Source organism: Onychostruthus taczanowskii, unplaced genomic scaffold, assembly GCF_017590055.1.
Source record: "Onychostruthus taczanowskii isolate IOZ18803 unplaced genomic scaffold, ASM1759005v1 scaffold19, whole genome shotgun sequence".
In the NCBI taxonomy this organism is placed as follows: domain Eukaryota; kingdom Metazoa; phylum Chordata; class Aves; order Passeriformes; family Passeridae; genus Onychostruthus; species Onychostruthus taczanowskii.
Window position 1 is genome coordinate 6,982,539 of NW_024499128.1, and position 13,257 is coordinate 6,995,795.

General features: G+C 38.3%; 1 protein-coding gene across 1 annotated transcript; it reads left to right on the top strand.

Annotated features, from left to right (window-relative positions):
* Positions 1 to 13,239, top strand: LOC121334566 (radial spoke head 10 homolog B-like). Its single transcript, XM_041401826.1, has 19 exons — positions 1 to 254; positions 965 to 1,040; positions 1,230 to 1,298; positions 1,504 to 1,677; positions 2,223 to 2,308; positions 2,920 to 3,040; positions 3,835 to 4,011; positions 4,679 to 4,820; positions 5,290 to 5,411; positions 5,879 to 6,065; positions 6,756 to 6,864; positions 6,949 to 7,028; positions 7,128 to 7,276; positions 8,071 to 8,178; positions 9,197 to 9,370; positions 10,528 to 10,579; positions 11,091 to 11,201; positions 12,273 to 12,459; positions 12,883 to 13,239. Exons 1-19 carry the CDS (start codon positions 1 to 3, stop codon positions 13,148 to 13,150), a joined length of 2,646 nt encoding a protein of 881 aa, XP_041257760.1. The 3' UTR covers positions 13,151 to 13,239.
* The last annotated feature ends 18 nt before the right edge of the window (positions 13,240 to 13,257 follow it).

The following is a 13,257-nucleotide window of genomic DNA, read 5'->3' on the forward strand; positions in this document are numbered from 1 at the left end:
ATGATAAAAGGCAAGAAGAAAGATGCCAAGAAGAAAGATGGTAAGAAGGCAGCTGTTGAGAATTCAGAAGACTCTCTGGATACCCCAGCTGGGAGTAGCTTAACAACACTAGATTTTCAGAGTGACTCATTGAGCACAGAAACTCCAGCAATTCCAGAGGCACCAGATAAAGAGCCAGAGGTAGAGGAACCACCAGCCCAGCCTGTTCTCCCGATCCACGAAGAGCCTGTTCTTGCTCAAGTGATTATAAAAAGGTACACTTGTTACAAATACAGCAGTGAAGTCAAGAACTCTCATTTAAGTACCTCTGCTGTAGCCAGTGTCATTCAAACCCTGATTTGAAGCAGAGAATCAGGTTATTCAGACCTAGTAGCAGTGGCACCTTAGGAGATATACATGTGGAATTCTGCTGCCTTCTTGCATCCTAGAGTGCTGCTGGTGCTCTCTGCCTGCCAAAACCCTCGTTCTTTTAGCTTGTTCACCTTCAGTGAAGTTTTGTTAAAGTATACACATAACAGGTGCAGGAAAATATATCATGTAATCTTAGTTGTTGCTGCCTTTTAATGCTTAAAGCTGCTTTTATATCTTCAGAATATCTTAAACCGAGCAAGCAGGTGAATGGCAATGTTAACAAAATCCTTTTTTATTTCAATATGATATTTATATGTAATGTGTCATATACCAGCATGCCTGACTGTAAGAAATATACTACCAATGTGGGTTTTTTTCTTAATTGAAGGAAATATGGGTCTGAGGCAACACAACAATTATGTAGAATTGAAAATTTTCTGGTTGTTCATTATTCTCCGCAAGATGCATCAGCTGACCTGTGTGTAGACCATGGTAAATCAAAGGTCATTTATGATCATTTTTATATTATTTATGTGATTATATGGTCATTTATGTGATTTAGATCTATTGGCAGTGACTTGAAATCTTCATCTTTAGTTTGTCTTCTTTGTAGCTATGAAGGTGAACAAGTTGATGAATTCTATGAGGGCGAAGGATTTATATGTTTTGAGGGAGGAAATACATACAAGGTAAGTGTATAAATTTAAAAAAAGTAGTGCAGAAAGTTCTCTCTCAAGAGCACTGAGAAACATTAAAACTCTTGATTTGAAACTAGTAGTTGGAGGGGAATTAATGTGTCATGCTTTTAAAATCTTACTGTAGGCTTCAGCTGGGGTAAGAGTAAATCTGCAAATGATGCTATTTTCTTCATTTTGAAGGGTCTGTTTTCTGAAGGGCGTATGAATGGAGAAGGCATTTACTCATGGGCTGATGGAGTAAAGTACGAGGTAAAGTACAGTTTAAGTTATAACTGAATACGGTTCCACGCAGTTAGATGTGCAAATTGAAGGAAAGTAGAAAAGATGCAGTGATTGGTACAGTACAGGTGGTAACTGCAGAGCTGTGGCAGTGATTTCATTACAAGCCTGACTTGTCCCAGAAGGTTGGGAAACAGAGAATCTTAGATTTTAGTGTTGTAATTTAATCTTTCAGGGAACATTTGTTAAGAATGTGCCGATGCATAATGGCCGTTATACCTGGAGTGATGGCAGCGTTTATGAAGGATCAATCCAAGATGGACTTAGGCACGGATATGGAGTTTTCAGGAGTGGTACTCATCCAATTTCTTACATTGGTTATTGGTGCAATGGCAAAAGACATGGAAAGGTCAGTAAGAACTAAATGAGAGCGTGGGCTCAGGTGATAACTTCAGGAACAGCAAGTGTTACTGTGCAAAGGTTTCGCGAAAGTCTTTTGTTCTGTTGCATGATCTTATGCTGTGTAGAGATTTGTTTTCCTAGAGAGCTTTTCTGAGGTTGTGAATACAGTTAATACTGTAGACCTACTGTTGGAAGTAAAAGACTTGAATGGGTCAGAAAACTGATCTACCTCAGACTGAGAACTGTAATTAAGATGCCAAGGTTAGTTCTCTTAAAGTATTTCCAAGAGGTTTGAAAAAATGGTAGACTTTGATGTAATGTGATAGGATTTTTCTTTTGAACACTTGGTGTTTTCTAAGGTCTTACCTAATATTAATCAAAAGAGCTTGCTTTCTTTAGTTAATTGTATCCCTTCAGTTGCTTTCAGTACAGTGAGTCAAAGTGACCCTAAGTATTAAAACGTGATTACAAGCGCCATGTTATTTGTATGTGGTGTTTTATTCAGGTAGATGAATATTTAGGTATTTAAACTGACTACGCTCTTTGTTTCAGGGTAAGATTTATTATGATGAGGAAGAGACCTCCTGGTATAAAGGTGATTGGGTGAATAATGTCAGAGAAGGGTGGGGAATCAGACGGTAAATATGATAACACTTGTTCTTACCCTCAACATTTTTTACTTTTGTGTATTATGTTGCAGTTTCTTGTGTTGTATGACAGCATTTGTACCCACTTTATTTCATAGTAGTGTGTACTTTCTGCAGTGGAATAAAAAATGTACAAAGTGCTTTATGATAACAAAACAGACCTTTAGAAGTTTATTTTTAGGTGCAGTATTTCTACTGACCATTCACACAAAAGAACAGCAAAAGACAAAATCCCAAATCAGCTTTGGTAAACCACAATTCAAACAAACACACTCGATTGATTTGAGCAGATAAAGCTGCCTTATGAATAAATGACTTATCTATAGAATTATATATAAACAAATATTGTTAATAGCTATGGCAAAGACTTTTTGGGAAAAAGAGCTGGTTAATACTTTTAGTGATTTCTGAATTTAAAATAGGAGGTAAACAGTGGCTACAATAAAACCTCTGTGTCCATGTCATATGAGTCAATTTTCAATCTAATGCTTCTATTTAGCCTTAATAAATTATAAATTTATTAGCAATGAGGTTTCACATAAACCTTTTATAAGATCAGCACAGAATTCAGTATGAATTAACTTTCATTGGTTTTTATGCAGCTACAGGTCTGGAAATATATATAATGGTCAGTGGAAGAAAAATCTACGACATGGACATGGAAGAATGATATGGGTGACAGATAATCAAGAATACGAAGGACAGTGGGAGTGTGGCATGCAGGTATTAACTTCTTCCCCAGAAACCCTTCTTTAGTTCAGCATCTGTCCACTACTCTAGGAAAGCTAAATAGGGAGTTTTGTGCAATATCAAAGGAGCTTTGTATGATTTTTGCCAGTTGAGTTTGCCAGTTGAGATAACAAAAAATATGTTCTTTATTGTAAATTGATTCTTATGTTAGCAATATTCAAATTGTTAAAGGATTTTGATTTAGTCTTATAAAATCAAAATTTCTTTCCTTAGTGGAAAATATAAACATTTTTCAATTTAAAAAAAAAGTTAAAGAAGTGTTTGTGACTTAGCTTGAGCTACAATTTCAGCAGTAGGTATATGTGGCAGTTTATTTCTGTGTCACCTGTAAAATACTAGACCACACTGTTCCCACTTGGAAAAGTTTTATGATGGGAGACAATTTTGTGGCATTTTCAGTTCCTTCCATTTATTATTCTGTTTCAAAAAGAAGGCGAGTTAGTTGCTCTGTCTTTCCACTCTGCTTAAAATTGTCAAGGAGTCCAGCTTGTGGGCCATCCTGGCTCTGTGGCATGGTGTTCCTCACCTGGCTGTTCACTTCAGGAGAAGGATTCAGGGAGGAAGGGTGGGTATCTTTAGGAGTCCCGTGGTAGAGCTTGCTCAAGTGTGTGTTGATGCAGTGCATCCTCTGGGTGCTTCTCCCACGCACCTTTGTAGGATCTAGTTCTGTCCCCGCTTTGAGGTGCTGCAGCCATCAGCTGGGGGCTTTTATTTCAGAGAATTGCCAAAGTCTGGACCTGTTTTTTAAACACACAATTTTTTTTCAGCATGGTTCTGGTATGCACACATGGTTTTTGAAGAGAATGGAAATGTCTAAGTATTCTCTACGGAATGCATATGCAGGGGATTTTGTAAAAGGGGAGCGCCATGGACATGGGACATTTCTTTATGCTGATGGAGCAGTGTACAAGGGAGAGTGGGTGCATAATAAGAAGCATGGCAAGGTGGGTATTGTCAGAACTACAGACAACAGCAGAGCAAACTGTTCTGCTCTGTATAAGTGGATCTCTAGATCTCTGTACAACAAATCACATTCAGTTTGCAGTGTGGATGGAATCCCCACACAAAGGGCAGAGAGTCCAAAAGCAGCTGGAGTCCTTCCAGGGACACAGGCTGACTCTGTGATTAGATATGTTTTGGGTATACAAAGACATATATTTCACTGTGGATATTTTCAGTTCAATGGGTGCATCTTGAGTTTTGCAGTGGTTGGTCAGAATTTCACACTTCTACTATGAGCTAATGGGTTTCAAGCTGTCCTTGCACAGAGAAGTTCTTAAAACCTCTCATAAAACAGACTTTTGAAAAAACTCTGAGTGGAGTGCCACATATGCAACCTAACGAGTACAAACAAGTCTTTCTATATGGGGGGAAAATACTTTTCAAAATCAAACAGATATATAGTCAGTCCTTCATCCCAACAGTGTACCTATCTAATAGGTGACAAAATGCATTGTAAAAGAGGGTAGGAAAAATTATTTTGCTGTATTTTATTTCATATACTGCATTTTAGCCAAGATTCTGAAAAGGAAATTTGACTGAGAGAATTAGTGGTTTGGGGTTTTTTTAAATCTTTGTTTTATATTTATGTTATAATTAATCTGTCTGTAGGGCATCTTTGTCTTCAAGGATGGTAATGCTTTTGAAGGAGAGTTTATAAATGATCATCCTGTGGAATGTCCTTCTCGTCAAGGGTCTGCTGTGAAAGCCAGGAACCTGAGAGCCACTAGCCCAAGAAGCAATTTGGGCACTGGTGAGCAGCTTAACAAAACACATTTTACTTAGTCACATTTTGTTGTTCCATTTTACTATAATATGAAACTGTTTGTACATACTCAAGGACCAGACCTATTTCTTCAAAGAATTTAGATAGAAATAGGAGTCATGGCTTTTGCTTCCATGCTGCATTTGCTGTCAGTGACACTTGGAGTGATGTGGCACATCCACACCACATCTTGTAATGAATGGAGCTGTTGTGTGGAAGTTTCACAGGTTTTATAATGTCTGCATTTCCTTTTGGTTAGGGGTTGATTTGACCCCTAACCAAAGAATTGCTCTTCAGTTGTTCTGCTGTTGGTTGTGAAATCTCTCCTTCTTACTGTGAAGGAATCTATTGTTCCAAGTCAGTATATAAGAAGGAATAATACACATTTTGTTTTTCTGTGTGTGTATATAGTAAGCTTTGTTTTAGTTTGTTCTAACTTATTTTATTTGCTTGGTAGAAAGGACTGCAGTCACTAAGGACTTGGGAGAGTTTCCTGTTCTGGGATCAGATATTGATTTGGATGTATCATCACTGCTTTCCTTCTTCCCAAGAGAAGACAGAGAGGATGAAATGCAACAAGTATAAGTCTACTGTTTGATACTTTCAGTTTTCCCCTGTATTGTGTTTCATACTATTTTATCTCTGGTTTATTTGTGTTAAAGTAACTTTTTCCATTAAACAATTATTTGAAAATCTGAAAGCCATGAAAACAGAAAAGCAAAAAGAATGAATAGACAGTATTCCCTCTTCTGAGCTTCCACTAAAAAAAGGCCAATTAAAAATGGGTTAACATACCTGGAAGGGCATGGAGCAACCAGCTTTAGCTACTCTGGGGTTTGTCCACTGACAGAGGATGATTTGTTTTTATCAGTCACCAAAACCCTTCTGAGTTGAAGCATTACTTTTGAGTAATGCTTTTGTGAACTCTTAGCCAGGGATATGCTAAGTTGCAAGGTCAAATAATTTTCTGCCCAGTTACAGGATCAACACAAACTGGTCTCTTATTGCTTTGAGATGATGCTGAAAATATATCCTGCTTTATTCAGGTACAGTTGGCTGTGTTGAGGCATATTTCAGAATTGAGAAAAGCCTACTACTTCTACAGTGCCTTAGGCTGTGCTTCCCCTGACGGTGTTTGCTCCCTGACTATGCTGAAGTTTTGGAGATTTCTGAAGGACTGCAATTTTCATCTCTCCTCCGTAACTCTTGCTGAAATAGATCGACTGTTGAGAGGTTTGTATTCCTGGTGAGCAGGGTAAGCTGTGGAGGGTTGGAGTGGCAAGTTCTCCTGGCAGCTCAGCTCTGGGAGTTAAGTGGTCCTGAGCCAGTACCTTGTGCCTGTGAGTTCTCAGTGGATCAATTTATACTTCTCTGGGCACTTCTGGTCCTTAGGCGAGAAAATACAAAATTAAAATACAACATAAAAAATTGGCCTGAAGAGCCATCTATTTCACCCCTGGTCTTGCCATTACAACTTAAGAGAGAGAGAGAGAGAGAGAATTTTGAGAGAGAAGTAGGAGAAACAAATTTTTTTTTTTTTTTTTAGTATTTGTAACTTTGGTTTGCATGTAGTATTTTTTTGTCTTCCATAGAGCCAGTTAATCAATCAAATACCTTTAGACCTGCACTGTCCTTAGTATGTGAAGGGTTTAACTCCAACTTTGAATCCTCTTTTATTTCTATATATGCTGAGTGGATGCATTTCTAGAAAGAGAATTGTCCAAGATCCAGCTACAGGTGGACAGTTCTCCCTTAAAATTTGTTTGGAAGTGCTGCATTGTCTGGTGTGAGTCTCCTGGGAGTGTTGTTACACTGTGATAGGTACAGATGGAGAGGATAAGAAGGGCTGAAAAATCAGTATGCCTATAAGCATTTTAATATACATGAGAACAGCAGAAATTTGGTTTTTAAAAAATTTTTCAGGTGATGAACCACCTAAGAACATACATGATCCAAGACATATATTACTGTTCAGAACATTTGTATCCTACCTTGTTCACCTGGCATTTCATATCTATCATAAAGAGTACAAGTAAGTTTCATCTTTTAGTGATATTTATTTCAGTAAAATCAGTTTGAGTCTTCCCAGACAAGAGTGGTTTTGTTTCAACTGTAGAGATGAAGTTCCTAATCTGAAGAAGTGTTTCTTAGAAATGATGTTCAGGAATGTTCTGCCCTCTGCCTGTTGTGTCCAAGGTAAGCAATGCTCTTTCTTCTTTGCAGAATTCATTAATTAGTATCACATGCATTGCAGTTTTATTGTTAATGTTATTTTTTCCCAATTCATTTTGAAAGGTATCTTATATTCTGATAAAGAATTCTCATCTTTTGCCATGAGCTACTTTGAGAAATGCTGGGATATATACAAAGACTTTTCTAGACCATGTCCCAGACCTCCATTTGACTCCACAGTGAAGCTGAGGCAATTCCTCTGGATGCTGGATGTAATAGTCTAATTTTGCTTTGTTTTGTGTGATTAGATGTGATTTCTTTGTTCAGTTTTTATGAGCCTTTTAAAATAGTCCCTGTGGCTTCTGCACAGTTGAGAAGGTGGGAGTGAGGTTATTTGTGCAAACTGTCCAAGGAGCAGTAAAAGAACAGTTGTTCTACTATTATCTACTGTTATTTATGCACTTTGTCATTACTTGAATTGTAATTTTTTACTCTTATCAAATCCTAGACAAATGTGTTTAAGGGAATATAAATATTTTTGCTGATCCCCACTGTGTCTCACTCTGCCCCATCTATAAAATGTATTTATGAACATGTCCTATTGTTAGAACTCAGAGACTGACAGCTATTGAAAAAACACCATAAACCATTTCAATAAATTACTACAATAAGAACATGAGCTTCTTTACTAAAATTCAGTAACTTGGGGACAGATGAAAATTACTATGAAGGTAGAGAACAATTCCCCCTGATATGCCGAGGGTTTGGGTGCTTCACTTTATAAATCTGAGCAATTTTTTCATGAATAAAAGATCAGATGGCAAAGTTGTAATTTTTGTATTTTTGTTTATGAGCTTTCTCAAGTTCTTTTGTAACACTGCTTTTGCAGTCTAGGGAAAATTCCCATTGGCTTGAATAGGACTAGAATTTCTGCTGTTAATTACATATGTGGAAGTACAACTTGAAACCACTAGAAATTTTGGCAAAGGCTTGAAAGGGAGGTAGATTAGGTCCATGTGGGGCATGCCTTAAGTGCTGTTAACATGTGATATTTATTCTTACCCAGGATTATAAACTTCTCAGTGAACAATTAACTGCTGCAAGAGTTCTGGGAATATTTGTCAAAATTGGTGCCTCCCTACCTGCCATCCATGGTGTCAACCTGGAGCTGGAGGTGTGTATGGAAAAAACCCATAGTCTGTTGCTACAGGAACAGTTAAAATTGCTTTTAAGAACTACTGCAAATGCTGTCCCACCTGCTGGAAAAGAAGGAAAAGGAATTAATTTATTTAAAAAAAAATAGAGTAAAACTTCAGCCTCTATTTGTCTTCCTTTGTTCTGCTTATATCTTTTAGTTTAGCTTATGTACTTCTATGTTTTTTCTTAATTACCTCATCTTAGCACAGTCTCAGCATACTTGACCATTCAGAAAGGTCCTTAGGAGTGCCATAATCCATGCAGTGGAGTGCTGGTAGTGGGGAGCTGCCTGACAATATGGATATGCAGTGATCAGGGATTAGTCACTGCACTGAGGCTGTTAAGGTGGATCAGGAAGTAAGATGTGAACCCACTGATCCTGAAAATCTGGTGATGCAAGAACCTGATGAGTGACATGTGAGGTGCTGCCACCTCAGTGAGGTCAAATAGTGACTGTAGAAGACTCTTGTGCTACCTGAGAACTGGCTTAGTGTAGAGGGTTTTCACCCTTAAAGAGTTAACTCTTACTTAGCAACAGTCTTTTGTAAATGACATAACAGAATTTGTTTTAAACAGGATCTGATAAACTGAACACACAGTGTAAGTCTTACTAGGGAATCCATTATAAACCCACTCTTGAGGTTTCTAGCAGCATCCCATGCAATTAAAATATGATGTTTTAGGTAATAGCAGTAGTTGTGAGTTACTTGTTGGAGAAATTTCTCATAGCTCCAGATACAACAAAAATCAGTGCAGTGTTTTAGCTCGGTATAAGTATAAAGTATAACACATCATATCCTCTCCTCAATTTTTTGAGCTTTGGCTGTTCTCAGTTTTTCTTTTCTTTCAGAAAAAGGGATGTTTGACTAGATAAATGAGGCCAGGGGGACTTCACTACAACTTCTGAGTTCTTTGCTTGCTCAGGTACATAGGCCTGTTAATGAAGAGATTTTGTAAAAATGAACTAATTTACCACTGCCTTTGTTTTACTCTAGATGGTTTTTCTAGAATTTTTTGAAGCTCTTCTTGAATGTGCATTGGTGTATGTTACTGAGGATATGATCCTGGAGAAAGAAGCTGAAGATAACCAGAAAAGAAGTAGCTTTGAAATCAAGGAGTGCTCCAAGGACACCTCAGCTGTGTCTCCCACGGAACATTCTCCACCCCAGGTAAGGCTGATGCAGACCTGTTCAATATTATTATGTGTCCACTGAGAGAGTGAAGTCAGGCCCTGAAAATGTTCTGTTTCCTGACCATGGAAACCAATTTCCCCTTTTTGCATAAAAAAAACTTGATTGGGTCCTTCTGCTTTTTCTGTTTGTTGGTACCTTAAATTTTAACATCAGTGTAGACAGTTTTAACATATTTGCACATTTTCCAGATAACTGTAAATACACATAGAGTACTTCTGAAGGGGAACTGACAGATTGGTTGGCTGGTGAAAGATATGTCTCTTCTGCATTGAGCTGAGTGTCTAAAATTGTCCTGTAAAAATGGCAGCTGTTGTATGTAGCAAGCCTTGCTGTTTGCCAGCAGTTGACCTGTCCTCTTTTTCTTGACACTGGTGCAATTTGTATATGCAGAGTAGTTGAAGACATGAATTAGAATTGTTATTATTTGGAATTATGCACAAGATGGAAGTATTTTTATTAATTCAAGGAGTATTCACAAACATAATTTCACAGCCTCTAGTGAGCCAGTAGTGCCACTGTACACCACCACTTCCCATTCTTTGGCCAGTTGTTCTCACCCTATGCACCCATTCCCTTGCAGCATCACTGCAAGCAGTGACACAGTTGAATAGTGAAGTGGTCCAGTTAAAATAGTAAGAAAAAGAAAAAGAAAAAAACACCCCTTAATTAAATGTACTGAGGCTAAAATTGTTCTTGTGTTACATTTCATTAGTGCAGCAGAAGTGTAATTGGTACAGACATAAATGATGACATTTCCAAGGCAGCTGAGCTGTACATTCAGGAGCAGATGAACAATAGATGAACAATATGTAGAGCAACATGTAAGAACAGAGGAACAGGTCAAAGAACAGGAGCTTTCAATTTCTGTAGTGCTGTCTTCCCCTAGCTCTGAAATAGGATAATCCTACTTGCCTGGCTGGTATCAAAGGAAAAGTGTTAGCTGGTAATACTTGAAAAGGTGAAACACTCCTGCAATAGAAATATTTTGAGATAGGCATGATTGCAGGAGGCATTTGGCTGGAAGAATGCTTTGGAGATGGGAATTTGCATGACTCAAAGGGCCTTGGGATGTCACTTTGTGATTTGAACACAGGCCCAGACATTTAGTAACTGAATTTAAAACTTCTTGCCAGCCACCGAGACCTTGTGAAGACACAAAGCCTGCTCATCAACCTTCTCTACTGGGTGAGTACTGTGTAAAGTGGCTATAAAACTATAAAGTGGCTTGAGGAGATTCACTTTTTCTGCAACTTTCAAAACAATTAAACAGGAGCTGATCATGGAAATAGGTGATGTATTGCAGTTACAGAGGGCAGCTCCATTCAGTTTGGCAATTATGACAAAGTTTATGTTTAGCTTTCCATACCTGCTGTACGCAGATGGCTGGGCAAGTTGGAATCTCTGAATTTTTTCTTAATTAGAAGCTATCATTTTTTCCTTAAAAATAGCTTTAAATTCTTTTTAAACCTTAATTCTTCCTGTTCTGTCCCACTCATGTGGGCATGGAAACAGGAGCTTGAACTCTGTATTGTGCCTTCATTAGAAATAAACTTTTCATCATTTCAGAAGTATTTTAACCACAGGTCTGACTTTCAGGGCAGGTGACAACCTATATTTGTGCTGAAGATCAAACTTGGAATTTCATGCACAGGATTAAAGGCTGAGTAATTTTAATTTTCTTTCTTTGCAATATCAGAAACTCTTCTCTCATTTCCCATAACTCCTGGAGAAAGCAAAGATGATGTGTCATTGCCCAACAAGGATGTAAAAGAAGAACAAGATTCCTGTCCAGAAAAGGAATTGATAGGTAAAACAGTCCTACTGTTTTAGGACTTAACACACACACACAAATCTCTTGTAGCTCTTGAATTGTCAAGTTTTATTTGTATTGGCAGATTTCAGCTTGTCACAAGAGGGCAGTAAATGAGCATTAATTCTGGGGGAAGATTTTTTAAAAATTTAAAATATTTTTTAAAATAAAACGAAACTTTAAATAAGAATTTAAGTACTGACTTACATAGTTTCCCCAATTTTGAAATGCTATGTTTAATTTGTGGGGCATCTATAAGCTGTAATTTGTATTTATGAGGAGCTCAAGCTGCAAGCCTGTCTGTGGAGTGTCTTGGACAAATAAAATGTATTACTGCCAGGTCCTGCTGCTTCTACTTAAAATCAGAATTATAATTAGTGGTGTGCCACCAGTAGCTGGGATAAGATGGCTTATGTTAGGACAGACCAACACTCAGGCAGAAGAGATGTTCAGTAAGAGCACTTTGGTATGTTGAAGGTCGTAGTTTTCTGTACCATCTTCCTTCCAGCTGATCAGCAGATCTCATCTGGGTTGGTTTTTATGTTTGTTAAATGTTTTCTTCTGCTATAGAACTCAAATCCAAGGACAGAGTTTGACAAGGATATTTATGTAGTCACCAGCTCTTTTGCTGAAATCTGATGGGTGAAATGTTACACATCTGAAAAACTGTTTGTTCAGGGCCCATCACCTGGGCCTGGGCTGTTTCCTGACATGACAAGGGACACTGGCACACACCTCTGTCCTTTCAGGTGCTCATGTTTGTTCATCCCTTCCCCCGTGCACAGGAGTCATACTGAACTGTCATCAGGTTACTGCAGAAGGCTCTTCCCATAGGATTAAAGGGAAGAGTTCATTGTCTGTCTGTGCCATTCCCAGGGCCAAGTCACTGAAGCCTCACAAAAGGGCCACCCCCATTCAGTTCAAAGTGTCTCACACCTTTCATCCTCCATACCATGCAGAAGCCAGACCTTCCCTTTGCAGAGTATCAGAGCTGAGATATTGTAGTCCAAAACACATTTGAAATAGAAGTGCCCTGCTAAATAAACATGTTTTATTTACATCTTGCAGATGAAGCAAAAGAAGAACAAAAGGAGCCGTTTAGTTTCTGGATGTGTCAGGTGGAAACCTTTCTCACAACTAAGTTATTCCCTGCTTTTGAGCATGACATAATGCTGAGAGATAAAATAGAAGAAATAAAAAAGGAGAATGATGAATTAGCTGAGCTGAGAAAGAGCCAGGCTGAGGAGCTGGAAAGGTGAGTGTTGAATCTTGTCTGGCAGTACTGTTATCCTTTATCTTCCACAAGCAAAATTATAGGAAATGAGAAGTGTTCAAGAAAGTAATATAGCATACTGTACCTGGAAAACTAGCTCCCACAGGTTTCATTAGTAACTTACAGAATGTAACTCATGTGCTTTCTGCTACTGGCTGGAGTAACAAATACAGGCTGCTTTCACATTACAAACTTAGCTCTGGTATTTCCTGGTATTTGGTTCCTGCTCTGTGTAAAGACAGTTAAGACATATTTGGACTTGAGGGGGTAATTAGAGACTTTCTGCTTCCCTACACTGTGGCAGTTGATGCTGCTCATGCTATGATTAGAGCTGGAGTTGCTTAGCCTGTGGAAACCTGTCTCCCTTCTCTTACAGTATCTTAAATTCAAATTTTGATCATGCAGACTTATTGCTGAAAAAGAAGAAGAAGAAGAGGCAAAAAGGCAAGAAGCAGCAGAATTACAGGAGAGTATCAAGCACAGGGAACGAGCCTCGTCATCTTGGGAGAAACTCCTCTCTTGGCGAGGTCTCCAGCTGAGAAAAGAGGCCTCCAAAACAGAACCCTCACCAAAGAAAAGAGGCTCACAAGCAGCAAAGCCTGCGGGGGAAGAGGCAGAGAAGGCAGCACCCATAGGTACCAAGGCAACTGCTGACAAAAAGAAAAAGAAATAAATCCTTTGCTGGGAACTGCTGAAGCTTCAAGCAAGAACTCTTCAAATAAGAAAAAAAAAAAAAAAAACAAACCAAAACAACCCCAGAAGACCCACACTTGTAGGAAG

Coding starts and splice junctions, on each gene's coding strand:
- LOC121334566 (XM_041401826.1), top strand. CDS start 1: ATGATAAAAGGCAAGAAGAAAGATGCCAAGAAGAAAGATGGTAAGAAG. Junction 8,179..9,196: donor GTGTCAACCTGGAGCTGGAG/GTGTGTATGGAA, acceptor GTTTTACTCTAG/ATGGTTTTTCTAGAATTTTT. Junction 12,460..12,882: donor CAGGCTGAGGAGCTGGAAAG/GTGAGTGTTGAA, acceptor TTGATCATGCAG/ACTTATTGCTGAAAAAGAAG.